A 27,518-nucleotide genomic window follows, 5' to 3' on the forward strand; every position below is an offset into this window, starting at 1 on the left:
CAGCCACCAATCAGACTCAGGCTGTCATTTTCAGCTGGATCTGATTGGTGGATGGGAGGACATGGCAACATTTCTTATAATGGTTTGTAGCAAGAGATATACAAATAAACCGCCCCTGAATCTCTCTTACTCCACTGCGCCAAAGAAAAGTGCAAAGCTATATAAAAGATGTGTAAATGAATACAAAATATGTGTACATCCACAGTGTACAGTGAAAAAAAGCTGCCACTTAAATAAATACATAGACTGATCAAAATCCCAAAACTATACCTCTCACACGTGTACAGATAGAGATAGCGGCGCTAATATAAATTGTGTAAAATAATGGGTCAGAGCAGTATAACGCCTACGACCCTCTACTTATGCATAAAAATAATAATAATAGTGTCATGAAAAATATTAATTTTATCATGAAAAGAAATTTCCTTAACACCCAGTGAAAAGTGTCACTATAAATAATAAATTACAAGAAATGAATAATCAAGTTCAACAGTTGTTTTTCAATCTTCTTGTGAAAAATCTTCTTCTACTCTTCCACCACACCACCGTGATAGTGTCACCACTCCCTCTGAAGAGCGCACTCACCAGATTGTATAGCCTCCCACTCTCGTGTTTGGCAAAACAGCAATTGAACCACAGCTGGGTTGCATGTGATGAACCGTGACTCCAATCAAGCCAGCTCCATATGTGAAAAAAATGAATAAAGTGCTCCACATAGCGTGATACCATTTTGACAGATTTATTAAAATCACTTCAAACACACTTCAATGGTTACACTCACTTTTAAACTGAAACATAAAGGCCTTTAAAAAGAAATCCACAGCAAGCACAGCAAGCAACAGGATCAGTGATCCAACGGTGCACCGCGGTCACAGCGGACCTGAAGTGTAAACTGGTGTATCTCTCACCCAACCTTCTAAGGCCCAGCCGTCCGATCGGTGTAGTCCTCCTCAGACAGCGGCATCTAATGTCAGTGCGATGGAATGCCGTGTAACCATGCCCAAGACATGTTTCGTCGAATAGACTTTTTCAAATGGCATTTCTTATACCAATTCTGTATAGTTTGTATATACAGCATAATGTAGGATGTGAATGTGATTGTTGGTTGATGGGAAGCACAGATTAATTGATAAAGGAAATTTGTCATTAGATAAATATATAGGCTGCCATTCCTGACCTCTCCCTATGAAATACCCATCACCTGGCTGTCAGGTTGGCTTCTGTGGTCCCAGACTGAGCATGTAACCCGGATCAGAACACCCCATCTGCATGCTTATTCCTGGTGGTCAGTCATTTCAGAAAATAAATCCAGAGACAGCCAGGAAATTAGTATTTTCAGAAGGAAATGGCAGCCTCTGTATTCCCCTCAGTACAGGTTTCCTGTAATACAAATAATAAATGACGGGCTGAGGATTCTGTGCGGTGTTTACTGATATCAGAACAGACAATACTTGTATAAGAACAGAACATTCTCTCACCTGAGTCCTCCGTCCTGATATATATGACCTCCACAATCCCCGGGGATTGTCCCCAATGTGTAGACAGTCTGGTGTATATTCTATACTTAGTGGACGGCTGGAGATCGGTGAATGTCACACTTTTATCATATGAAGTTTTACATGATATATAATTATATGGCTCAGCACAGCATTGCACAGTAAATCTCCAGATACCGGGACATTGAGGAGTACAGGAGATCCGGCCGCTGATACTGGATGAGGTGACTCTCCGATCCTCCATTGTGACTCCTGACAAAGACAAGATGGAGACATGAAACTCTCAGAGATGATTTATAATAGAGAGAAGATCTCCGCTCTCCATTATATTCAGCAATACTTCTCAATCTGTATTTTGCAGCCCATTCATAAAACTTACAAAAAAAAAAAAATTGTGATTGGAGGAGAGCCTACCGAAGTCACATGACTGGACTCTCCTCCTGGCTTCTTTTTACAACCCTCTTTATTTTAAGAGCTACTGAAACCAGAGGAGCACAATGCACATCTGTAAAGCACATCTCTCTACTTCATATATGTACAGAGCATTTATTCTTTTAACAAAGATCAGTACGATTGTAACATACAATGCCTCTGCTTTTTTAAGTGGACATTCGGCTCGGGTCACACTGGTGGGATGTTGTGAATCCAGTGCGGGTTCCCACATTTCACCTGAATCACCAGCGGATCACACTGCCCTCTGCGAACCGCTGGGGGTGTCAATACAAAGTTAGTGACACCCCCAGATCGGTTCGCAGATTGCAGTGCGAACTGTGAATTCGGACAGGAATCGGATCGTATGGGTGTGAACACCCAATGCAATCCTAATCCAATGCGGACCAAAGTAAAGGGTCCTGTACTATTTTGGTCCAAACGCAATGCAAATTCAGCCATACAATCTGTATGGCTGAATTTGGATCGCACAGACATCGCTTGTGATCTGCACAGCAGTGCGGTGAGAATCACATGCAATGTCTGACATCACTACAGTGTGAACTGAGTAAGCTCAACAAGCTCATAGATAAACCAAGGGCCAGATATCCAGCAAGTATTGGAACATCCCTCTGTTAACATAGCAGATGACAGGCAATTTGCTGCTGGGGCTCTTTCTCAAAGTGGTGCTATTTCTATAAGTGGGAGCATTTCCGACTCTACACTCATCATCTGAAAATTTCTACTCTCCACCCTCCACAGGTGACTTGGGTTGTGGTAACCCCCTCCCTCCCCATGCACGTCCGCGGCATATTGCCTGAGTGAGGTCCTGATGCTGTTTGGATGCTAGGATACAAGGTCCTGTATATACCTGGGTTGCCTATCATCTGCTATATTAACAGATTGATGTTCCAATACTTGCTGGGTATCTGGCCCTTGGTTTATCTACGAGCTTGTTGAGCTTACTATCTGGTAAGCTTGTATTTTTAAAGGTGGAGGATCACTGCAAGGGGTGTCATTTTCACTTTCCACTTTCAGACACTGATCCCTATGAAGAGTTAATTGGGGACTCTTCCCATCTTCTTAGAAGATTTCCTTTTTGGTTCTGGGACTTTTCGTTTATGTTTCACCATTTTGTGTTTTGGACACTTTTGTGATTTTTAGTATTTAATATTGATTGTTTATCATTGATTTGTGTGCTATTCAATTTATGTAGGATCCATATTCACAATTAATTTGGTGTCCTTTCATATATACCCTAACACATGATTTGAGGGTTTAGCGCAGTTTTTTTCTTTGTTCTTGTATAAGGAAATGTCTACTGGGAACACATGGACAATTCTATGGCGGATTGGAGTACACAGTGAGCAGTCACTGAGGAAAGACCTATCTGTGTGTACTGGAGATAAGATCGCACACAGTAGGAGAAAGACCAATGTGTGCTGGGTGTAGGATCTTACTGGGAAAATACTGTCTTGTGTGTCCTGGAGGTGGAAAGTAACTAGGAAGACCAATGTGTGATCTGGAGGTGTGATTTCACTGCTATACCATGCTCTGTTCAACTAAAAATAATCTCTTTCTGACTGCCAGCAGTATATTTAATGCTGATGGACAGCAGTCCCAGGTACCGCGGTGCACCAGTACGTCACCGTGTACTTCCTAGTTTAGAGGTGCACATGTGCGCACTCCTTGTCTAAAAATTCTACACAGAAAATTAGGTAAATACAGAGGTAAAAACCCCACGAACCCTACAAAGGCAGACTATAACGGCCATGTCAGGGACATGGCATGTGCAGACGTGCATTTGCAGATGCCTGTCTTGCCAGGCATATGCGCATGCGCGGAAACATTAGCGACAACAGGCGCAGGCATATGCGCGAAAATATGTGCGTACATTAGCCATTAATGCTGGGGCCAAATGGCCAATTTAAAGACAGCAGCTGCTGTCTGATCTGCAGCTTTACCCTGTGCTCTGATCCTGTGCCTGTATCTGATCCAGTATTTGACTTTCTGACCACGCTGCTATCTCCAGTGCAGACTTTTGTCTTGCCTTGACCCTGATAATTTCTGCCTGTCTGTCTGATTTGCTGTTGCCAAACCCGGCCTGAACTCTGTCTATTCTTTGCCTGCTGTTTATGATAGACTGATCCTCCGTGTATGACCTGGCTTGTCTGACTCGGCTCCAGTCTTCTGCTTCCAACCTGTGTAGCTCCAGTAACGCTGTCCTGCATCCACAGCATACCTGCATCCACTGTCCTGCATCCACAGAATACCTGCATCCACTGTCCTGCATCCACAGAATACCTGCATCCACTGTCCTGCATCCACAGAAAAAAGAAAACAAATGCAGCCACCACATCTAATGACTGGTAAGCTGTAATATATTACTTTTCTGCTCTTGGATTTAGATTTCAGGTTTTCACTAGTAACATGGTGTGACTGATGTGATTTTGGATTTGCTCATATTTCCTAAATCTCCAAGTATTTGGTTACCATTCATCTCCATTTCCTGTTTTGAAGGGTCTGTTCCTGGGAAAAAAGTTGTCCTCGGCCACCCAGCAGTGCAGTTCAGGGATTTGTCGTCTGCACTGAAGCTGCCGGCTGGTTCAGATCTCAGGCACAGCGGCTGTACAGAGTAGAGGAAGCCCCCCTAAGCATCTCTTTGGTTCTGATGTCATATGACACTCCCTGAGACCTCCCCCCCCCCCTCACTGCTATTGTCCTCCTACTGATGGGGGGAGAGGTCTGTACTGTGTGAAGGAAGAGGTGTGTACATGGGATGAGGGGGAATCTGCAGACCCCCCAACCACCAGTCAGGGTTGTAGGGAAGAGGCCCTTATCCTCATCAATAAGGAGACAATGTGCTTTGCCAGACAGTGATGAGTGCATGTGGTCTGCTATCATTCAAGGGGAAAGGGTGAACACATTGAAGATGATACAGACTGAGCAATTCTTTTTATTTTCTCAGTTTTCTTTGTTACAAGCTCTCTGTATTTTCAGGTTTAAGTGAGTTTTTCCTAAAAATTACAGGCCTACAATATAAAACGCCAAATTTCCATGCAAAACAATGTGGGGTTGATTTACTAAATGAAAAAAGGTTGTTCACTTTGCAGGAGAATTTTCTCTTAGCTTGGGGAATGTGTTGAAAATCCAGTTTGCAAAGACGAACCAATCACGTGCAAGAAAAATGCAGTATTTTTGCTTCAACTTGATTGGATAATAGCAGCCAGCAATTCATTAGGCAAAGTGAAAATTCCCTAGCAAAGTGCACAACCTAGTTTTCTTTAGTAAATCAAGTTAAATTGACTTGAATTAACATTAAAGTGATCAATAGTACTCATCTATACAGGTAATAGTGGGAGGAGTCCACTCCCGGGAGGAGCGGGGGTTCTCACATCTCATTGTGGATGATGACGGATAATATCCAGACTGACACCGTACTGTTATCTCTTCATTTTTATTATAATACTTCTTGTCTACAGAGATAATATTCATGTTTGGTATTATTGGATGAGCACATAGTGCTGTGGAAGAAATCAAACCTTTATATGTATATAATAAATGTGTACATGTAATATATATAGAATTGGTCTGACCAATAAAACCAACACAGAGAAACCTCCATCAGAGTCAGTGATATAAAAATGTAACATTATTTCCTGTGATAATAAGGATTAAAGGAGGACAGAAAGATGTCAACAAATAAGCTGCCAATGAAATGTCATTTGCCGGCAATTTTAAATTCCTTTCCCTTTGTAAATGTCAGTTCTGCTGCACTTTCTGTACATCACAGAGATGTCCCTTCACAGGACCTCCCCTCCCCCGCCCCCCATGTTATTTAAAGTAATTGGACATTTATAATTGTTTCACCCTAACATTTATAAATCACCGCTCCTGGCTGAATGGAATGTTATTTAAAACATTTTTGCATTGGTATAAAAACACTCTAAAAGTGGATCCTGTCCCCGATCATACACCAAAAGAAAAAAATTCTAAATTCAAAAATTCATAAATGAATATCTTATATAGTATATAGAGATGATAGAAGGTTCCGGTAAAGAAACATAATGCAATATCTGAGAATAAAAGCCTGATCTCCCCATGTTCTCCAGGGCAGTGCCCCTCCCCCCCACCCCCCAGGCTATTTTTTGACATCCTCTTTCCTATTAGCTCAGAAAACGGGTATTTTTCATTTTACAGATTAGACTTCCATTGATCACAATGAGATTCGGCATCTGAACTATTTAGAACTCTTCTTGAACCAAATCCAGGGCAGTTTGGCTCATCAGTAATGTGTGTAGAGCAATGCACCAATCAGGTTTTATTTTACATCAATTTAGAATGATCGGACCAATAAATAAAGAGAGGTGACTGCTGATTGGTTGCTCTGGGTTCCTGCGGTTTGTATATTGAAGTTTACTACTCACCGATACATTGTGGAGGATTATTCCACCCAATGGAGGATCCGATCTTCACACATCGTACAGAGGATGGATTTGGCTGATATCCAGTTGGACAATTTACTGTCACTGTATCTCCAATATTATAAAATATCTTCTTTGGATACATTGTCAGTATTCTCCCATCCGGATTCTTACACCGATCTGTAAAGTGATTAGAAGAATGAATTACATCGGAGAGATTTGGGGAACAATGTGAAAAAAGACAATTTCCTGTTGATCTTTTCATCTATCCTGGACATGTTCTTCTACCAAAACCAATCTATAGTATTCCCCTTTGTTCTCTCCGATGCTTCATAAAAGGTTATGTAGGAGGGTGGGGGTGGGGGGATGGAGGAGGTGGGTCAATACACAGGACCTCATATCATTATCTTCTCCTGGGGGGTTCAGGCTGGGGCACCCAGAAAATAGTTAGATGAAGTGTGCAGTGATAAATTATGGGTGTGGCAAAATTGTGCTAAGAGTGGGAGGGGCTAAAGCTTGAGCATACTCACTGTGTACTCAGTACTATAGGGCACAGTCCTTGTAATTACATTAGGTGGTCACCCTAATATACAGCCTATGTATAGAGTGAAGTGGTCAGGAGTATGTCATATACAGCCCATGTATAGTGTAGTGGTCAGGAGTATATCATATACAGCCCATGTATAGAGTGCAGTGGTCAGGAGTATGTCATATACAGCCCATGTATAGTGTAGTGGTCAGGAGTATATCATATACAGCCCATGTATAGAGTGCAGTGGTCAGGAGTATATCATATACAGCCCATGTATAGAGTGCAGTGGTCAGGAGTATATCATATACAGTCCATGTATAGAGTGCAGTGGTCAGGAGTATATCATATACAGCCCATGTATAGAGTGCAGTGGTCAGGAGTATATCATATACAGTCCATGTATAGAGTGCAGTGGTCAGGAGTATATCATATACAGCCCATGTATAGAGTGCAGTGGTCAGGAGTATATCATATACAGTCCATGTATAGAGTGCAGTGGTCAGAAGTATATCATATACAGCCCAGCATACAGAGTGCAGTGGTCAGCAGTATGTCATATACAGCCCAGCATACAGAGTGCAGTGGTCAGGAGTATGTCAAATACAGGGTGATAGGGGGACGGGGTGATAAGGGTGTGTCCAGGCACATCTGGAACACCATGTGTGCACGTCTATGTATGGCATACTGCTGACCACTGCACTCTATGTGGTACACTATACATGGCTAGACTTGGGTGAACAGTTTGGCCCCAGCATGAGTTTGGGCCAAACATTGGTTGTTTCACCCCCTGTCACCAGTGTCACTAGTATAATGTACAGATCTATATTCTGATCGCCATATTAGTGTCACGGGTGACGCTAGTTGGTTGGTTAGTTTCACCGTCAGTCTTTTATAGTGTCAGGGTACCCCCATATATTACCTAGTAAAGTTTTTAACCCCTTGATTGCCCCCAGTTAACCCTTCCACCCCCTGTCATCAGTGTCACTAGTATAGTGTAGATTTTTTTTTCTGATCACTGTATTAGTGTCACGGGTGATGCTAGTAAGTTTAGTTTTTTTAGCATCAGGGTACCCGCCATATATTACTGAATAAAGGTTTAACCCCCTGAACGCCCCCCAGTAAAGGATTGAGCGTCAGTTAGGGTCAGCGTCAATCCCAGGCAGAGTCAGATTAGAGCCAGTAGTGATAACACCCACACCATACACCTCCCTTACTAGCATAGTGTCTGAACAGATGAATTTATTTGATCTGATCAGATCTATACTAGCATCCCCAGCAGTTTAGGGTTCCCAAAAACGCATTATTAGCGGGATCAGCCCAGATACCTGCTAGCACCTGCGTTTAGCCCCTCCGCCCGGCCCAGCCCACCCCACCCCACCCAAGTGCAGTATCAATTGATCACTGTCACTTACAAAACACTAAACACATAACTGCAGCGTTCGCAGAGTCAGGCCTGATCCCTGCGAACGCTAATGCCCTGTCGGACTTTCCGTCTGGATATGTGCGATCGGAGCGTGTTGTCGGAAATTCCGACCATGTGTGGGCTCTATCGGACTTTTTCCATTGGAATTTTCAACACACAAAGTTTGAGAGCAAGCTATAAAATTTTCTGTATATAGGCAATAATGAATCAATTAAATTAGATAAAGATATAAATACACAATTATAAATATATAAATATATAAAGTGTCTGTTCAGTATTGCAGCAGCGCTGTGCACCCCAATTAAACAGGGTCTCTTTCTTAATCTATTTCAGAAAGTTCAAACACGGATCTGATAGCCAGAGTCCCACCAATAAATAATCAAGATGTATTCTGTGAGGGTAGTAATCCTTTCACCAAGCGATACACCACGTGCTGGGGTCCCCAATGAAAACTCACTCACCAGAAATCAGATCAATAAAAGCCTTGATTAATAGTAGTAGATCTGCATCAATATCCAAAGCGACCACCAGATGTCAGTATTATTCCCAGTAGTTCCAATAGGATATGTAGAAGAAACAAAAATGCTCACATAGCGTGATACTGCTAAACATCTTTATTTGAACCATCCAAACATCCCCTTAAAACCATGCGTACCAAAATTTAATAAACATTGAGCAAAGATAACAAAGTGCACTGTGCCTGATTGCGTCCTCCAGTCGTGAAAACCTGTCAGGAGCGCTCCCTGTGTGTGACCACAGTCACACACTTCCTGGTTCCTCGGTTGGTGGAGCACATGCGTCACTTCCTGTGCGACACGTCCCTAACGTTTCGTCACTTCCTGTGCGACACGTCCCTAACGTTTCGTCACTTCCTGGACTTCTTGTTGCTTTTTTGGGACGGGCATGTACAACATACATTTATAAAATTTTCTGACAACAAAATCCGTTTGCGTAAATTCCGACCGTGTGTGGCCAATTCCGAAGCACAAAGTGCCACGCATGCTCAGAAGAAATTCCGAGATGGAACTGCTCGGTCTGGTAAAATTAGCGTTCGGAATGGATACAGCACTTTCGTCACACTGCAATGTTTTAAATAGTTTTATACAGCGCACTCTCTTCTTCTTTATAATGCTAGAAGAATGAAGTAGTTTTGTTGCTCATATTCACACAGAGTTCTCACAAACTTCTTTCTTTATTATTTGTTGTGATTTAATGAATATAATATTTGTATTCGTCAGATCCACCAAAATTTTTTTGGGTTTTATGTTTTTATATTTTTGATAATATGTTGTTTGTTTTTTTAATCAAGATCTAAGATAATTATTTTTGTGGGTTTTGTGTGTCAAGTTACCACAACACCATTATTATTTTTTATTTTGGAATCTCAATGAGATTGATTGGTGTTGGTGTCCCTTGTTAATTTTACATTGTATTTTGGAAATGTACCTGCCTCCTCACAAACAAACCATCCTTTTTGAAGTAAAACACATAGGCAACTATTTTTGAAAAATAAATATCCATTTATTATAGGTCATAACAAAATATGGAGGAAGGCAACACTGGATAAACTGGTGAACTTAGCGAAGCCTTTGTACCCCAGGGTACACATCAATAATTTTACAGTCAAAATTAGTGGCCTGAGGAGTTCTTATAATAGTGAGCACAATCCGGTCCAGGATTCCAATAGATCAGGAACAGCAGCAGATGACATATCTGTCCCCAGACTGTTGTCATACAAGAGCCTACGTCTTTTGCCAGACCAGACTGAACCCAGGCCATCACTCTTTGGTCTTCCTTAGACGCTTCCTTCCAGGCTGTGGCTCTGGTGTTGGAGGGGTGGCAGGAGGTGGAGGAGGAGGAGGACCTGGAGGAGGAGGACCATGGTTCAACTCACAAACGTGGCTTTGGCTTGTGAGTTGGCCCCTCAACCCCTTATTTAGGGCTTGGAAGATGAGATACTCACATATTAGGTGTTGGCCCTCCTCCATTTGCAGCATTTTGCTGGCTGTAATATAGGCAAAGTCCTCTTGAACACTGTGGGGGGTTCTGAGGGCCGCAGTAGCCTTCATAAATAGGCCAATTGTTGCCTCCTTCACGTTACTCCTCTTCCTGTCACTTTTTTGTGGAAGGCGGAGGGGAGGGACCTGGGATTCGGGTAGGCTACTGGGCCCAGGCCACCTCCTGGCTGCCACTTACCCCCGCCGCCTCCTGGCTGAGACTTTCTTTACTGTGTATGAAAAAGGGACATCGTTTTAGTTTTTGGTTCATCAATCACACACAATTTTCATCTCATGACTGTTGCAAATTGAATGTTAATAAATAGAAAAGACTATCATACTGACCCCAGCATTCTTCATTCTTATCACAATCATTTGTGGCATCTACTGTCTATTGATATGTAAAACACTTTTTGAAATCAGAAATTAGTTATCAAAAGTAACATATATTTAACATCATTAATTTGACAACCAGAAATATTTAGAAGAATGCTATACCTGGCTCAAGCTGGGCTCCTCCACATGTTGCTGTCTGGAAGGCCCCGGTTGGGCGTCAGAAGCCTCAGTTGGGGGGGGGGGGGGGAGGAAGCCTTGAAGGAAGATTGGAGAGCGCTGGCCTGGGTTCTCTCTGGTCTGCCAGAACATGCAGTCTGTCATAGTACCACAGCTCTTTCCATCCTTTTTCTCTAACATTTAGATGTTGGCATGGTGGGGGTTCTCACTTCTTAAGTTATTTCTCACACACAGCATAGGCTTACTTAGAATTAGAACCCAAAGCACATTCAGCTAAGCCTTCTGAGTATGGGGATACCACATGTGTGAGACTTTTTCACAGCCTAACACCCAAAATCCAAGATGCACCTTTGGTCTTTCAAGGAGCATAAATTGCATCTAATTTCCTGACTACCTAACACATTTTTGGTGGCATTGGAGCACCAGGACATGGAAAAACAAATGACCTCATGTTGTAGAGTAGCACCCCAAGTTATTTTCTAGGAGATATGGTGAGTCTTTTAAAGACTTCATTTTTTTTGCCACAGGATTTTGGTAAATACGGAAAGAAAATGGAATTTAATTGTTCTACACAAAGTTTTCAAATCAAATATTTTTCACACAAAGCTTAGGCATACCTATACTTGTACCTCAAAATACATTCTGCTACTCCTCCTTAGTATGGGGATACCACATGTGAGATTATTTCAATATTTGGACGGATTATATTCCGGATATTGTATTTTGTTTAGTGCAAAAATCAACCAATTGGATCAAAAAAAAATTTATTGTAATGGTAGCCTCTATACAAGTGGTCAGGGAATATAACTTACTGTAGCATCACCTATAGCAGTCCATGTTCCTATCCCATCACTGGACCATTTCCTCAGGCAACAGTGACCATAGCGATATCTCACTGGGTCCATTCAGGGATCCAACAAATAAAATTAGTTTTTGAGCATTTTCATGATATTTGTATATTATTGGACTTTAACCCCTTCCCGCCGACCGTACGCAGATATGCATACTCGGCTTTCCGGGGTTATACCGGGATGATGCCCGCAGCTGCAGGCATCATCCCGGTACCGTTGTTTACAGTGGGCGATCGGCTACCCGTGTATAACAACCGATGCGGCTAAAAGCCGCTCGGCTGTTATACCGGAGGAGCGGGAGGGGACATCCCCCCCCTCCCGCCGCCTCCCGCCGCTGTTACCGGGCCTCCCGTGCGATCGGGAGGCCCGGTGTCCGTTCGGCTGCCTTCGGCGGCTGGGGGCGGGCTGGAACGAAGCTGCGAGCGGCTTCGTTCCAGCCTTCTTGTTGTAAACGCGGAAGCGACGTCATGACGTCACTTCCCGTTTACTCGGCTGCCAATGGCGCCGAATTTAAAAAAGTACACAGTATTCAGAATCGCCGTTTTCGGTGATCTGAATACTTTGAAGTGTAAAGGAGGGATCGGGGGTCTTTTAGACCCCCGATCCCTCCATAAAGAGTACCTGTCACCACATATTACTGTCACAAGGGATGTTTACATTGCTTGTGACAGCAATAAAAGTAAAAAAAAAAAAAAAAAATGTAAACACAATTTATAAAGTACAAAAATAAATAAAATTAAAAAAAAAAAAAAAATTTTTAAAGTGCCCCTGTCCCCGCGAGCTCGCGCAGCGAAGAAAACGCATACGGAAGTCGCGCCCGCATATGTAAACGGTGTTCAAACCACACATGTGAGGTATCGCCGCAATCGTCAGAGCGAGAGCAATAATTCTAGCCCTAGACCTCCTCTGTAGCTCAAACCTGGTAACCGTAAAAAAATTTTAAAGCGTCGCCTATGGAAATTCAAAGGTATCGTAGTTCGTCGCCATTCCAGGAGTGCGTGCAATTATAAAGGGTGACATGTTTGGTATCTATTTACTCGGCGTAACATCATCTTTCACATTATACAAAAAAATTGGGGTAACTTTACTGTTTGGATTTTTTTTAATTCATGAAAGTGTCACTTTTCCAAAAATTTGCGTTTAAAACACTGCTGCACAAATACCGTGTGATAAAAAATATTGCAACAATCGCCATTTTATTCTCTAGATTCTCTGCTAAAAAAATATATATAATGTTTGGGGGTTCTAAGTAATTTTCTAGCAAAAAATACGGATTTTAACTTGTAAACACCAAATTTCAAAAATAGGCTTAGTCATGAAAGGGATATACAACAGTGCATTCCAGCACCTACCCCTCCAGCAAAGCTGTAGAAATCAGTGACCGTGAACCAGAGCACCAGAGTTCGATGACCATCACCTATCCCTCCAGGCTTCACCTACCCTTCTAGGCAGCTGAGATCTGTGGCCATCCCCTACTTCTTCAGGCTTTAGAGATCAGTGACCATCACCTACCAATCCAGGCTGTAGAGATCGGGGACCATCACCTACCCCTCCTGGCTGTAGAATTCAGTGACCATCACCTACCCCTCCTGGCTGTAGAATTCAGTGACCATCACCTACCCCTCCTGGCTGTAGAATTCAGTGACCTTTACCTACCCCCCAGCTGTAGAGATCGGTGACCATCACCTACCCCTCCAGGCTGTACCAATCTGTAACCATCACCTATCAGACTGTATTGCTAAATAAAACTAAAGGTTAATTCACATCTGAGTAGTTTTCTCGTGGAAGCATATGGAAGAAAGCAGCAAAAAATACAATTTTGGTCTCAGTCTTTATGCAATTTTCTCACCGGTTCACTTCCTTGGTTTATGGCCATTTGCATCATTCAACATGACTTTTCTGCTAAATAAACTAACCACAAAAGTACTTCCACTTACCAAGAGCTTTGTTAGAAACACTAAAATATATTTGTAGCCATACCGGGATGTATATGGTCAGCATTTATACTTCAAACAGATTGTGGCATTCAAGCAGTGATTGATTTGTAATATTTGGGCCCAGAGTGAGATAGTCCCGAAGCCAAAAAATAACAAAATAAATAAGCAAAGGGCTGCATGACTAGGGGGACAGGAGAAACAAGGAAGGATAGGGTAAAAGCAGCAATAGCATAGGAGGGGTGGTTATGTACCTTGATTGGCTGATTTATGGTGAGGAGGTGGGCTGCAGGGGATATATAGGGTGGAGCCAAAAAGGTGGAAAAGCAGTTGGAGCCAACGGACGTGAAGTAATCGTCCACCCTCCTGCTCTGAGTTTGGATCTGTTTTAGTGATGGCCATAGGGCCTTGGCGGTTGGGGTCTTGGGAGGAGTTAACATTTTTGGTAACAGTTCATAGTAGGGACCCATCTAAGGTATGGCATCCTCTGTTGGATTCCAGTTAATGGTTGGCTAACTGGGAAGTTGTAACAAGGAGGTATCTGTGGAGAGGTGGGTTTGTCCCCGAGCCGGTATAGTGCGGCTCGGGATCGATAAGTAGAAATGCAGATACAACCAGATGTTGGTTCTTTGATGCCTCCTAAGGTCAGCAGCCTTTATGGCATGGTTATCTGATTATTATTATTATTATTATTGTTATCCGATTTAAAGAATGATATCTTTGCATGTTTGTTAATAAAAGGCCAATATGGCCAAAAACTTCTTTCCATATTGTGGAATGTGTTGGGTGTGTGGAATCATGCTGTTGACACCAAATTATGACATTAACATCTGCATGCCTCAGCAGAAGTGGAAATTCACCAGACCTGGTTAAATTTTTCCAATCTTCCACTGTTTGGGTGATTCCTGTGCTCACTGTGGCCTCAGCTTTGTGTTCTTAGTTTATAGGAGTGGAACCCAACTTGTTCTTTCACTTATGTAGCCCTTCCAATTTAACCACTTCCCGTCTGCCGAATGCAGAATGATGCCCAAGAAGTGGTTCAGTTATCCTGACTGGGCGTCATATGAGGTCAAGCAGGAGAACAAGCAAGCACGTGCCCGTGGGGGCGCGCAGCGCAGCACTGCGATCGGTGGTGTGGTGTGTCAGTCTGACACACCACATCTCCGATCTTGGTAAAGAGCCTCTGATGGAGGCTCTTTACTACGTGATCAGCTGTGTCCAATCACAGCTGATCAATGTAAATAGGAAGAGCCGTTTATCGGCTTTTCCTCCACTTGCACTGACAGGCGCGTGTAGAGGAGAGCCAACTGGCTGCTCACCTGACAGGGGGTCTGCGCTGATTAATTATCAGTGCAGCACTCCCCGAGCATGCCCACCCAGGACCACCGGGGATACCCACCCAGGACCATTAGGTATGCCAATCAATGCCCAATAGGGATTGCACTCAGTGCCCATCAGTGATGCCTGCCAGTGCCTCCTGATCAGTGGTGCCCAATAGTGCCTATCAGTGCCCACCAGTGCCACCTATCAGTGCCACCTATCAGTGCTGCCTATGAGTGCCCATTAGTGCCACCTATCAATGTCCATCAGTGCTGCATATCAGTGCCACCTATCAGTGCCCGTCATTGCTACTTATCAGTGCCCATCAGTGCTGCATATAAGTGCCTCATCATCAGTGCTGCCTCATCTGTGCCTGTCAGTGCAGCTTCATCAGTGCCCATCAGTGAAGGAGAAAACGTACTTATTTACAAAGTTTTGTAACAGAAACAAAGAAACATTTTTATTTATTTATAAATTTTTTAAAAATTTTCGGTCTTTTTTAAATTGTAGCGCAAAAAATAAAAACTCCAGTGGTGATAAAATACCACCAAAAGAAAGCTATTTGTGGAAAAAAATGATAAAAATGACGTTTGGGTACAGTGTTGCATGACCGCGCAATTTTCATTGAAAGTGCAACAGCGCTGAAAGCTGAATATTGGCCTGGGCAGGTAGGGGGAAAGTGCCCGGTATTGAAGTGGTTAAACTGAAGCTGTGTTTCGATTTTTATATGTAGCCAAATGCTGCCTGTGTTGTTATCTTCACTCAGGGACACTTCGTTGTGGGCTATGCATGGAGCTCTTTCCCCCTGGTGCCCATGACCAACATGGGGAACAATCACATCACTTCCTGACTGCAGAGGAGAAACCACTTAGTGATAGCAGAGGATTGCGGGACACGTAGTCCGGTCACCTGGATTTATAATAGACCTCATACTGTTAAAAAACTACAAGTTCCAGTGTGCTGAGAAAACTGAGAAACTCTGGGTGAGCAGATAAATTGAACTGTCCTGGGTGGGGCTCGCTCTCTTGGGACCCAGGATTCAGAGCTGCAAGAGTGAGAGGTTAAATGGGGGTGTGACCTGGTACAGCCGAATGGCAGGCCTCCATCCCTACTAGAAATAGTTTGGGAAAGAGAGAAAAATGGGACTTTAAATGAGGCCCGCCATAACAATTATAATAGAAATGGGTACACGCATGTATGTACAATGAATAGGTTTATTGATCACAGTCTGGAAATTCATTCATAACTTTTGAAGATACATTAAAACAAATAATTGGTAGTCACATGACTTACACTAGAATTATCTTGCTCATAGCATATACAGTTAAGGAATTGACATAATAGACATGAACAACAATGGAATACACTAGAAATACATGCATGTACACACAATGGAGTCAAATAAAACTAGGTATCAAATAGCACTCAACGCGTTTCTTGGCGTTTCAGCCACTCATCAGGAGTGTGATATAATGATGTACTGTAAGAGATATCAAATATTAATAATGGTGCCTTTTGAAAGGGAACAAAAAAGTCTAACAAAAATGGTGACAGGTCAAAAACTTACAACTCTGTCCCGAGGATGAGCTCAGCCTCTACATGGGGACTTGTGGGGATCTCAAGCACGGTGTTTCCCTCGGGGCTGAGGTGGGAATACCCCACCAAGGACCCGGGACGGCAGCCAAAAGTAGGCCAGATGGCCACAGCATAATCCAGATGTACTATGTGTGCCCTATAGTGTGCATGTTGTGCTGAAAGGAATAAAAGAAATGTATATAGGAATAAATATTAAAATGGAAAAGCTCATTAAGGTGAACCCAACTAAGGAATTGAACCCATCCAGTACATCTGGATACCTAGTTAACAGACCGACCGACCGGGGGTGGCTGTGAGTGCACTGTTTGCGCCCCCCCCCCCAAAAAAAATATATCACCAGCCACCACTGCTACTAATTATTGGTGTCTTTGCATTTGTATCTTCTGCTTGAAGTATGACGGAACCCAGAATGTCAGGTGTCAGGGAGCTTGCAAAGTAAGGGCAACCAATGGAGACAAGCAACTTCCAGTGCTGCATAACATTCCCTTGTGCGATGCATGTTTCCTTCTTCCTCTTTACCCCAATTTCCTGACTTCTGCAGCACTATGATTCTCACTTCATGAATGATTCCTTGAATCACATTCAGAAGGTGACTTCTGGATTCCCCAAGGGTATCAGTTCTCTAAGGCCCAGCTCAATTACCCTGAACCCTTTGGGTTACATTCACTTGTGTTTCTGAGTAATGATCCATGTCGCACACGAAAGATCCTCACCCATTGCTGGTTGTCAGTATTGGCAGCGATTTGGAAGAAGTAATTCAGTTCCTCTCCATAAGCATGGCTTTGCAGTTCCTCTCCTCTCACTTGGGAAGAGAATCAGTGCTATATCAGTGTCTGAATCCTGTCTCCTGGGTCTCTTCTCCACCCATCCATATCCACACCGAGCACAGGTCCATATTCCCCCCAAGGGGGAAGAGCACATGTGGAAGCCTCCTGGTCTCTACATCCTACGCCAGGCTCCTCTCACTTCCCATGCAGAACAAGACCCCGGGAAGCATGTGACCAGGCCTTAAATAGAAGTCCCGCCCCTGTCCCAACAAATTAACCATTGGTCCAGAGACGTCTTCCAAAAGCTACCTGTCACTCACACTCATATTCCCTCTATCTTCTAGGCCAACCCCCAGAAAACAAAGGAAACTGTTCAAGCAGGGTGCAGGGGGTCACATCCTCCTCTACACTATCAAACCTCCCCAGAAATCAAACCCCACCAGAATACACTGCAGAGTGAGATTCTGGGAAATTTAGCCTAATATAACACTAAATTCACTATTGCAGCACTCACCCAAACTGGTGGGTGCTACATATATATTTTCATCTAGAAGCAGAAGAACTTTAAGTATTTTTTCACACATGATGCATACAACATCTAGTTTTGTAGAAATAAATTCCAGAAGTATACAAACTTAAAGCCCCATCCACACAGCTACATCTGATAATGCCTGACGAAGGGGTCCTGCGTGGCCTTGAAACACTGCACTCTTCCACTGTGATGTCATCACTTTGAATAAAAACTTTTGGAAATTCCTTGTTGTGCTGGCAAAGATGTACATTGATTGGCAATGTAATACTGCTCTGTGTTCAACAGTGTTAATAGAAAGTACACAGATGCATCATACATTTCAGTACTATGTATGTTGTACACATAGAAATGTTTGTGCTAACATTTAGGTGACAGTGTTAATAGACCCTATTGGCTGGCACTACTGTTCAAGGTGACATTTTAATGTCATTTAGGGCTGACTTATCAACCTGGCAGGTGCTGCTGGCTATACATGTTTGAAATGGACGTGTCCATCGGTGTCCACCACTAGGCTAGCTTCTGCCAGTGAAATCCTGCGTTAAAAGTTCAGAAATTACATACACTCATCCAAATGGACCCTAAAACAAGCCCTCAATAACCACTGTAGCTATCGGCCTTGTGGAGAAATTCATCCTCAAAGTTTGCAGCAGACACATTAAATCTCAGATTCTTTCCATATACTGTATTCTCTGGCAGTCTTTCAACCCTCCAATGTAAACACCCAGAAGATGTTGAAGCTGTTAGAAACAGACGGAAACCCGACTTTGGTTGTAATCTTTGAGAATGAATTATTTCACAGCACTAGCAGCTAGAGAGGTCAGTGATGGCTTGTTTTAGAGCTTTTTTACTACATTTTCTCAATATTCAAATACTTTAATTTCCATGGTCTGGGCATAGGGCACTTTAGGGTTCAATGCATTGTGGATTCCAAGACACTTACAATCTCAGACAATGTTGTATAGAGCGCTTATCTGAGAGACCAGAGTCTTTCTGTCAGCTCCAACCAGTCTGGCCATTCTCCTCTGACCTCAACAAGATATTTCCCTCCTAAACTCTAGAGAAACCTTTTTTAATCGTTTTAACATGGTGGAACATGACTTTTGGCACACAATGTGTGCATGGGACCAAAATTTTTCTGCCAGCAAGAATTGCAGATTTTTCCTTGTGGGGAAGCTATTTGCCAATATGAATGAACCCTAACTAAAGCTGCTGACCTATATCCGCATGATTTTACACATTGAGCTGCTGTCACATAATTGGCTGATTAGATAATTGCAAGTGTACAGGTGTTCCGGATAAAGTACTCAAAGTGTATGGACTTGCACAATGCTGTTTCCCGCCACCCCTTTAAGGGGTTCTGAACAACACGTGGTAGAGGTGACGTTCCTGAACATGTGTGCCACGCTTACCCCTAACACAGGAGGTCAGACACTATAGCTGGCTTCTGTGTTCGTCACCCACAGCAGCCCCCTTTCTCATAAGGCAAGCAGGCCTACGGGTACTCAGTTGCCCACCAGGACTTATAATTAGGGATGAGCCGAACACCCCCCTGTTCGGTTCGCACCAGAACATGCGAACAGGAAAAAAGTTCGCTCGAACATGCGAACACCGTTAAAGTCTATGGGACACGAACATGAATAATCAAAAGTGCTAATTTTAAAGGCTAATATGCAAGTTATTGTCATAAAAAGTGTTTGGGGACCTGGGTCCTGCCCCAGGGGACATGGATCAATGCAAAAAAAAGTTTTAAAAACGGCCGTTTTTTCAGGAGCAGTGATTTTAATAATGCTTAAAGTCAAACAATAAAAGTGTAATATCCCTTTAAATTTCGTACCTGGGGGGTGTCTATAGTATGCCTGTAAAGGGGCACATGTTTCCTGTGTTTAGAACAGTCTGACAGCAAAATGACATTTTGAAGAAAAAAACTCATTTAAAACTACCCGCGGCTATTGCATTGCCGACAATACACATAGAAGTTCATTGATAAAAACGGCATGGGAATTCCCCAAAGGGGAACCCCGAACCAAAAAAAAAAAAAAAAAAAATGACGTGGGAGTCCTCCTAAATTCCATACCAGGCCCTTCAGGTCTGGTATGGATATTAAGGGGAACCCCGGCCAAAATTTTTTAAAAAAAATGACGTGGGGTTCCCCCTAAATTCCATACCAGACCCTTCAGGTCTGGTATGGATTTTAAGGGGAACCCCGCGCCAAAAAAAAAAAAAACGGCGTGGGGTCCCCCCAAAAATCCATACCAGACCCTTACCCGAGCACGCAACCTGGCAGGCCGCAGGAAAAGAGGGGGGGATGAGAGTGCGGCCCCCCCCTCCTGAACCGTACCAGGCCACATGCCCTCAACATTGGGAGGGTGCTTTGGGGTAGCCCCCCAAAACACCTTGTCCCCATGTTGATGAGGACAAGGGCCTCATCCCTACAACCCTGGCCGGTGGTTGTGGGGGTCTGCGGGCGGGGGGCTTATCGGAATCTGGAAGCCCCCTTTAACAAGGGGACCCCCAGATCCCGCCCCCCCCCTGTGTGAAATTGTAAGGGGGTACTTACCCCTACCATTTCACTAAAAAACTGTCAAAAATGTTAAAAATGACAAGAGACAGTTTTTGACAATTCCCATGCCAGCATGGGTTGCGGAGCGGCCCGGAGAAGAAAATGAAGAAGAGAAGAAGAGAAGAGCGGGAGCCTCCCCCCATGCCATGGGTGCGGAGCGGCCCGAGGAGAAGAAGATAGAAGACGCCGCGGAGGAGATGCTGGACGAGAACGCCGGAGGAAGAACCAGAAGATCCAGAAGAACCAGAAGAACCAGAAGATGAAGGAAGATAGAAGAAAGAAGAAGCATTTAAATAAAGGAATTGTCAAAAACTGTCTCTTGTCATTTTTAACATTTTTGACAGTTTTTTAGTGAAATGGTAGGGGTAAGTACCCCCTTACCATTTCACACAGGGGGGGGGGCCGGGATCTGGGGATCCCCTTGTTAAAGGGGGCTTCCAGATTCCGATAAGCCCCCCGCCCGCAGACCCCCACAACCACCGGCCAGGGTTGTGGGGATGAGGCCCTTGTCCTCATCAACATGGGGACAAGGTGTTTTGGGGGGCTACCCCAAAGCACCCTCCCAATGTTGAGGGCATGTGGCCCGGTACGGTTCAGGAGGGGGGGCGCACTCTCGTCCCCCCCTCTTTTCCTGCGGCCTGCCAGGTTGCGTGCTCGGATAAGGGTCTGGTATGGATTTCTGGGGGGACCCCACGCCGTTTTTTTTTTTTTTTTGGCGCGGGGTTCCCCTTAAAATCCATACCAGACCTGAAGGGTCTGGTATGGAATTTAGGGGGAACCCCACGTCATTTTTTTTTTTAAATTTTGGCCGGGGTTCCCCTTAATATCCATACCAGACCTGAAGGGCTGGTATGGAATTTAGGAGGACTCCCACGTCATTTTTTTTTTCTTATTTTGGTTCGGGGTTCCCCTTTGGGGAATTCCCATGCCGTTTTTATCAATGAACTTCTATGTGTATTGTCGGCAATGCAATAGCCGCGGGTAGTTTTAAATGAGTTTTTTCCTTCAAAATGTCATTTTGCTGTCAGACTGTTCTAAACACAGGAAACATGCGCCCCTTTACAGGCATACTATAGACACCCCCCAGGTACGAAATTTAAAGGGATATTACACTTTTATTGTTTGACTTTAAGCATTATTAAAATCACTGCTCCTGAAAAAACGTCCGTTTTTAAAACTTTTTTTTGCATTGATCCATGTCCCCTGGGGCAGGACCCAGGTCCCCAAACACTTTTTATGACAATAACTTGCATATTAGCCTTTAAAATTAGCACTTTGGATTTCTCCCATAGACTTTTAAAGGGTGTTCCGCGGCATTCGAATTTGCCGCGAACACCCCAAATTGTTCGCTGTTCGGCGAACTTGCGAACAGCCAATGTTCGAGTCGAACATGAGTTCGACTCAAACTCGAAGCTCATCCCTACTTATAATCAAGGCTATAGTGCCTGGCCACCACGCCAGGGCAGGCGTAAACTGAGAAAAGCAAACAGCTACTTGCAGTTGGCAGACAGACAAGGTTCAGAATAGTCAGGGTCAAAATCCAAAGTCAAAGGCAGGCAAAGTTCAGAGAATAGTCAGTATCTGATCCAAGTTTGTCAACGAGGTAATTCAATCTCGCAGAGCTGGGCAGACAAATGGGCAGCTTGATCAAGTATTACACATACTATTACAAGCAAGAGACTGCAGGCTTGCCTGGCTTTAATCAGGTTTGGTCTCCACCCAAAGACTGGCCTAGGTGTCAAGATCAGGGCAGATGGTGGTTGTAACCTAGACAACATTATAAAAAGCAGAGACATCACCCTACTGACAAAGTGCCATATAGTCAAAGCTATGGTATTCCCAGTAGTAACCTATGGCTGTGAAAGTTTGACCATAAGGAAGGCTAAATGCCAAAGAATTCATGCTTTTGAACCATGGTGCTGGAGAAGACACTTGAAAGTCCCTTTGACTGCAAGAAGATCAAACCAGTCAATCCTGAAGGAAATCAACCCTGAATATTCAGTGGAAGGACAGATCCTGAAGCTGAAACTTGAATACTTTGGCCACCTAATACAAAGAGAGGACTCGCTGGAACAGACTCTGATGCTGGGAAACATGAAAGGAAAAAGGAGAAGAGGACGACAGAAAACAAGATAGACAGCATCATCGAAACAATGAACATAAAGTAAAACAAGCTCCGGGAGGCAGTGGAGGACAGAAAAGTCTGGCGCGCTATGGTCCATGAGGTCACAAAGGCAGACATGACTAAACGACTGAAAAACAACAAGAGACTGACCAAATCAATCACTTTGCAGGTGGAAAGACAATCAAAGAGAATGCCACAGCCAAAACCAGGATGCTGGAACCAGCAGCTATGATGGAGCAGGAGCGCACACATGACTACTGTGATTGGACGACCCCTTCTACTGGCTCCTGATTGTAAATGGTGATACGGATGACAGCTCAGTCAGTTCTCAGTGAGCATGCTCTCAGCCAAGAAAAGTGGTGTACTGTTGACGCATATATGGGGCATGTGAGTTTTAAGGCCCATCCGCCCCGCTGCTGCATAAATGAATTTGATGGTCGGCAAGAGGTTAAAGCTTTTTCATGGATGTAGGTTGTTGTTAAAGACGTAAAAAGCTTCAATCTCTAATATTAAACTTATTTTAGCACACTGCACAAAACTGTGTGATCGAGATATGAAGGTCCCTTCCCTGGTGAGCCGAGGATAATTCCCTGCCGTTATTTACAAATAATATTCCACGATCGCTAATGACTAAAAATAATATATAAAGAACTGGTTTTAGCCTATGAAAATATAAATCATTGTATCTTACCTTCCCCCACTTGAGGGTTGCTATCATTTGCTGTCAGTTCGTGGAGGAGACAGACGCTGATCAATAGATAAGACCACAGTGCAGACATGACAGGTGGACCCCCAGCTACAGTCAGTGTGCTCAGTGCTCAGTCTTATCACTGCCTGTTCTGTACATCACACACTGACAGAGGAAGAAGATCACTGAGATTGTCATCAACAACACGTATGAGTGAGGCATTCTTCCTCTTTTGTGGTAAATGTAAAGATCTGCTCAAGATTCTGAAACCAAGAAATTCTTAAGACTCAACAAGCCAAGTGTGACCTCCCTGGTCGGTATCATGACTTCTCTCTGACCTGTACACCTCAGGATCCCCATTTCATAAATCCACATGCTAAAGCAATGAAGGAACTGATAATCCTATGTGAAACACATTACAGCTACAGATAAATATCATTTAGGGAGCCACATCCACAACTGTGACCAACCTCTGCTCAGCACAGCCTGATAGCAGAGGTCCTGTTGGCTGGAATGTTGCCCAACTCTTCCATCATATCCATAACTGAAGGGCCAGTTCATGAATTGTCCATTGAAGGCCCATATAGTCCACCTATGCAATGGCTGTTCTGGTAAATTCCAGATTTCATAAGCTGTCTTCAATTTATAATGTGCTAAAGGAAAGTGATCTACTTAATATACCTTCTATTCAGTTTTATAAAATCCAGCACAGCCAGACTTCAGCCTACCACCACCATTGGCTGACCAAAAGGAGCAACATCAGCACATCTCAACCAGGGTGTCAGGGCTGGGCTCAGCCCTTCCTTCTCAGATCAGGCCGCTCAGCTGTCGGTTAATTGCCAGCTCTAATCTTTCCACAGGGACTCACCTGGTGATGATATCCTGCTCGTCAGTCCTGCTAGCTATTTAACCAATTCAGTCCAGATCCTCTCTGCCTTCACCTGGTCAACATATCAGAGACTCTCTCTTGTGTACCTGTGAAAGACTTGCTTAGCTGAAGTCCCTTCTGGTTCCTGATCCTGCTTGCTGTTCCACTACGCTGATTCTCCGGTTTCCTAATTTCCTGGCTTGTCCTGAAGTACGCTGATCCCTGGCTCCCTGACGTCCTGGCTTGTCTGACTATCCGTTTCCGGTTACCGAACTCTGGCTATGTTTTGACTATGTTTCCTCTGTTTACCTTTTACTATTAATAAACTAGTGTGATTTTTACTGCACTTCTGTCTTAGTCTGATTCATGGTTTCTGACATAGAGCCACCAGTGATCGACTCCCACACTCTGCTTGAGTGCTTCCCTCAGTATATCGCTTAGTAAGCTCTGGAACACAAGATCAGTTGATCTGGCTAAGTTACCCCAAGAATTAGGCAGTACCAGTTTTGGAGTGAACTATAATAATAATTGTTTATTTGAACACAGGTACAGAGGTATACACTCAGGGGACAATCCCCCCTTCTTTGCATAATGACACAGGTGGGGTAAACTTTACCTCCACCAGTAGCATGACACAAGCGTATTCAACTTTCCAATAGTAGACCGTCTTTGGGAGAGGGTGATGGAGAAATCCCCCCTCCCCTCTCACAGCTAATCCACATAGACATATACATCCCATAATAGGTTGCTCCCGCGGCAGACACAAACAATAGAACAATGGGATACAGCCACACCTCAAGCGATGTAGTAAAAGTATACAACTGTACCAAGTGAGAGAGCCCCTTCCTTCTTTCAACACAAACCACACATATAGAATCCAGGATAACAAGGGTAAAAGGAAATGCTGAGTCCGGTGTGGTTGTACGGTGAGTCTGACTAGTGCAGACCCCACTGGGGTTCTCGGTCACCCTGTGCCCCTAATAGACACAGGGTAACTTACACATAGGAGGAGTCGGGGGAGCTGGACAAGGAGTTTCCTGACCTCTCTAAGGTAAGCTGGAAAGATCCACAAGATCTCCACCCAAAGTGACTCCCGTCACACCAACTTCAAATGGTCAAAACATTGCAGAGGAGAGATGGGAGAAGAACAGGGCTATGCTCTACCCCCGACTGATCAAACTGGACTCTGGGGCAAAATGGCTTTCTTTCGGAAATATATATTTTGCAAAAATGTGTTTTTTTTATTAACAATCTGCAGAATAAAAAAAAAAAAGCTTTTATGCATAATTTTACTAGTAACAGTTTTCTATTAAAGTTGGAGTAAAATTTCCTTTTATGATTTTTATCTATAGGTAAGCCTATAATAAGGCTTACTTATAGGTACGGTAAATATCTCCTAAATGTGCACCATTTAGGGCATATTTTCTTTAGATGCAGCTGGTGACATCAACGGTGCATGCGCTCTGAAGGAACAGCATACTGTGCCGGAACCTTCGGAGCACCGTGTCGGAACTGGGGGGCTCATGCATGGGAGTGACATCATCGAAGCTCCAGCCACTCACACAAATGGAGTCCACGAACCCAGAAGGAAGACCCGGGGAAGATTGAAACCCTGTTACCCTGTTTCCCCGAAATAAAGACCTAGCGTGATTGTCGGTGATGGCTGCAATATAAGCCCTACTCCCCAAATAAGCCCTACCCTGTTTCCCTGAAAATAAGCCCTACCCTGAAAATAAGACCTACAAGGACTTTAACTAGGGCTTATTTGGGGGGTAGGGCTTATATTGCAGCCATCACGGACAATCACGCTAGGTCTTATTTTCGGAGAAACAGGGTAGCAGTAACAGTAGATTACTGATTACATTTCTAGTAGTAAAAAAAGCAAAGTGATTTACAAATAAAATAAAAGCTTTTTTAAATATACAAAAAAAAACCACGAAAAACCACAAAACACAAAAAACAAAACTAACTAAATGGAAAAAAGAAAAATAAATTTCATATAAAAAGTTCTTTTAATTTAACACTTAAAGAGGATCTTCATCCCTATAATGAAAATGACAACAAAGGCACCTTTAGAAATGTTTAGTAATTGCAATTTACAAATAGATAATAGCAGGCTTTGTATTCTTTGCATACCTTTTTCTTTTTTTCCCCATTCTTCCCCATTCTTGTTGGGGCTGCCATTTTTACTAAGGGCAGATGAACTCATTTCTCCTTATGCCCTGAAACTCTGGGTCAGCTTCCTGGAACATGTGACAGGAACTTCCCAGAATGCATCTGTGAGGCTCTGGTTACATCAACAGTACCTCAAACAATCAGGAAGTGAAAAAAGTAATTGTGAGTTAACTAGTTTAGGACACTGAATGTGTTCCCCCCCCAAAAAAAGTAATGATAGTACACAGGATATGTATAGCATGTTCTGTCTTTCTGCCATGTCCTTCCACCAACTCTCTGGAAATTCTCGGCTCTGGTTGCTGTGTACATAGAACAGATCTAGCAGTTTCTGCTGAAAAAAAAAAGCTTTCTGACTTTGCCAACACCAATCAGAGAAGAGAAAGAGAGATACAAAGTAACATTGTTTATAAAAATTGATGAGACGGGAGACAGAGAGATACAAAGTAACATTGTTTATAAACATTGATCAGATGGGAGATAGAGAGATACAAAGTAACATTGTTTATAAACATTGATCTGATAGTAGATAGAGAGATACAAAGTAACATTGTTTATAAACATTGATCAGACAGGAGATAGAGAGATACAAAGTAACATTGTTTATAAACATTGATCAGACAGGTGTGTACAGGACAGACATACTGAGTTCATTCATGTCTCTAAATTTTGGACTTTGATTTAACCTTTTTTCTTTTTTAGTATTTTTATTATTTTCACAAAACAGCCCATAGTAACAGAGAACACCTAATAATAGTGACTGTTGTGCCAATGATAAAACCGACATATCCTGTCCCCCTCATAAGGCCTCATGCCCACGGGCGTTTTAAAAACTAACTGTAAAGCTAGTTAAGGACGCCAGGAAAAAAGTGGCGTCAAAAACGCAATTTTTTTTTCCGCGTTTTGCATTTACGTCAATGCATGTTTAGCCGTTCTAGCTTTCAGCCGCATTTCTCTGTCTCTATTCAAAATCAATGGTTCCCAAAATTTTGCTGGGGGTTCCCTTCAAGATTTCCAGCACCGCAAGTCTGATGATCATGATCTGACTTCTGGTGCGACTTCTATTCAAATCAATGGGCTCCCATAGGGAGACAGAGAAATGCCGGACGAGGCTTAATGCTGTATATACAGTGTTAAGCCTCGTTAAATCACGTTTAACACCTTTTACCGGTAACTGCCATTTTTACAGCTTTAGCGCTGGAGCCTCAAAACGCCCTGGGGTTTTCTTTTTTTTGGAGCTTAAAAACGCCTATGCCACTTACAGCTCCTAAACGCCTTGGTGGGCATGAGG

The 27,518-nt window shown here is 43.3% G+C and overlaps 2 protein-coding genes across 7 annotated transcripts in view; one reads left to right on the top strand and one right to left on the bottom strand.

Moving 5' to 3' along the window:
* Nucleotides 1-23,539, bottom strand: part of LOC141122387 (receptor-type tyrosine-protein phosphatase mu-like) — an 86,538-nt gene extending 62,999 nt beyond the window's left edge. For 2 of the 6 annotated variants that reach the window (XM_073611973.1, XM_073611975.1), the window contains exons 1-3: nt 23,191-23,539; nt 6,353-6,529; nt 1,479-1,748 (exon numbers count right to left, since the gene is read on the bottom strand). In XM_073611973.1, the coding sequence (XP_073468074.1) occupies nt 1,479-1,748; nt 6,353-6,529; nt 23,191-23,278 (535 nt within the window). In that variant the 5' untranslated portion in view covers nt 23,279-23,539. Of the gene's footprint in view, nt 1-1,478; nt 1,749-6,352; nt 6,530-17,228; nt 17,508-23,190 lie in introns of those variants that run through there. The other 4 variants (XR_012240623.1, XM_073611972.1, XM_073611970.1 and 1 more) reach the window with 4 other exon arrangements.
* The window catches only part of LOC141122459 (receptor-type tyrosine-protein phosphatase alpha-like), a gene marked incomplete in the record, with an annotated part of 620,682 nt that overhangs the window by 370,548 nt on the left and 222,616 nt on the right, over nt 1-27,518 (top strand).

The sequence above is a fragment of the Aquarana catesbeiana genome, linkage group LG01 (assembly GCF_042186555.1).
Source record: "Aquarana catesbeiana isolate 2022-GZ linkage group LG01, ASM4218655v1, whole genome shotgun sequence".
NCBI lineage: Eukaryota > Metazoa > Chordata > Amphibia > Anura > Ranidae > Aquarana > Aquarana catesbeiana.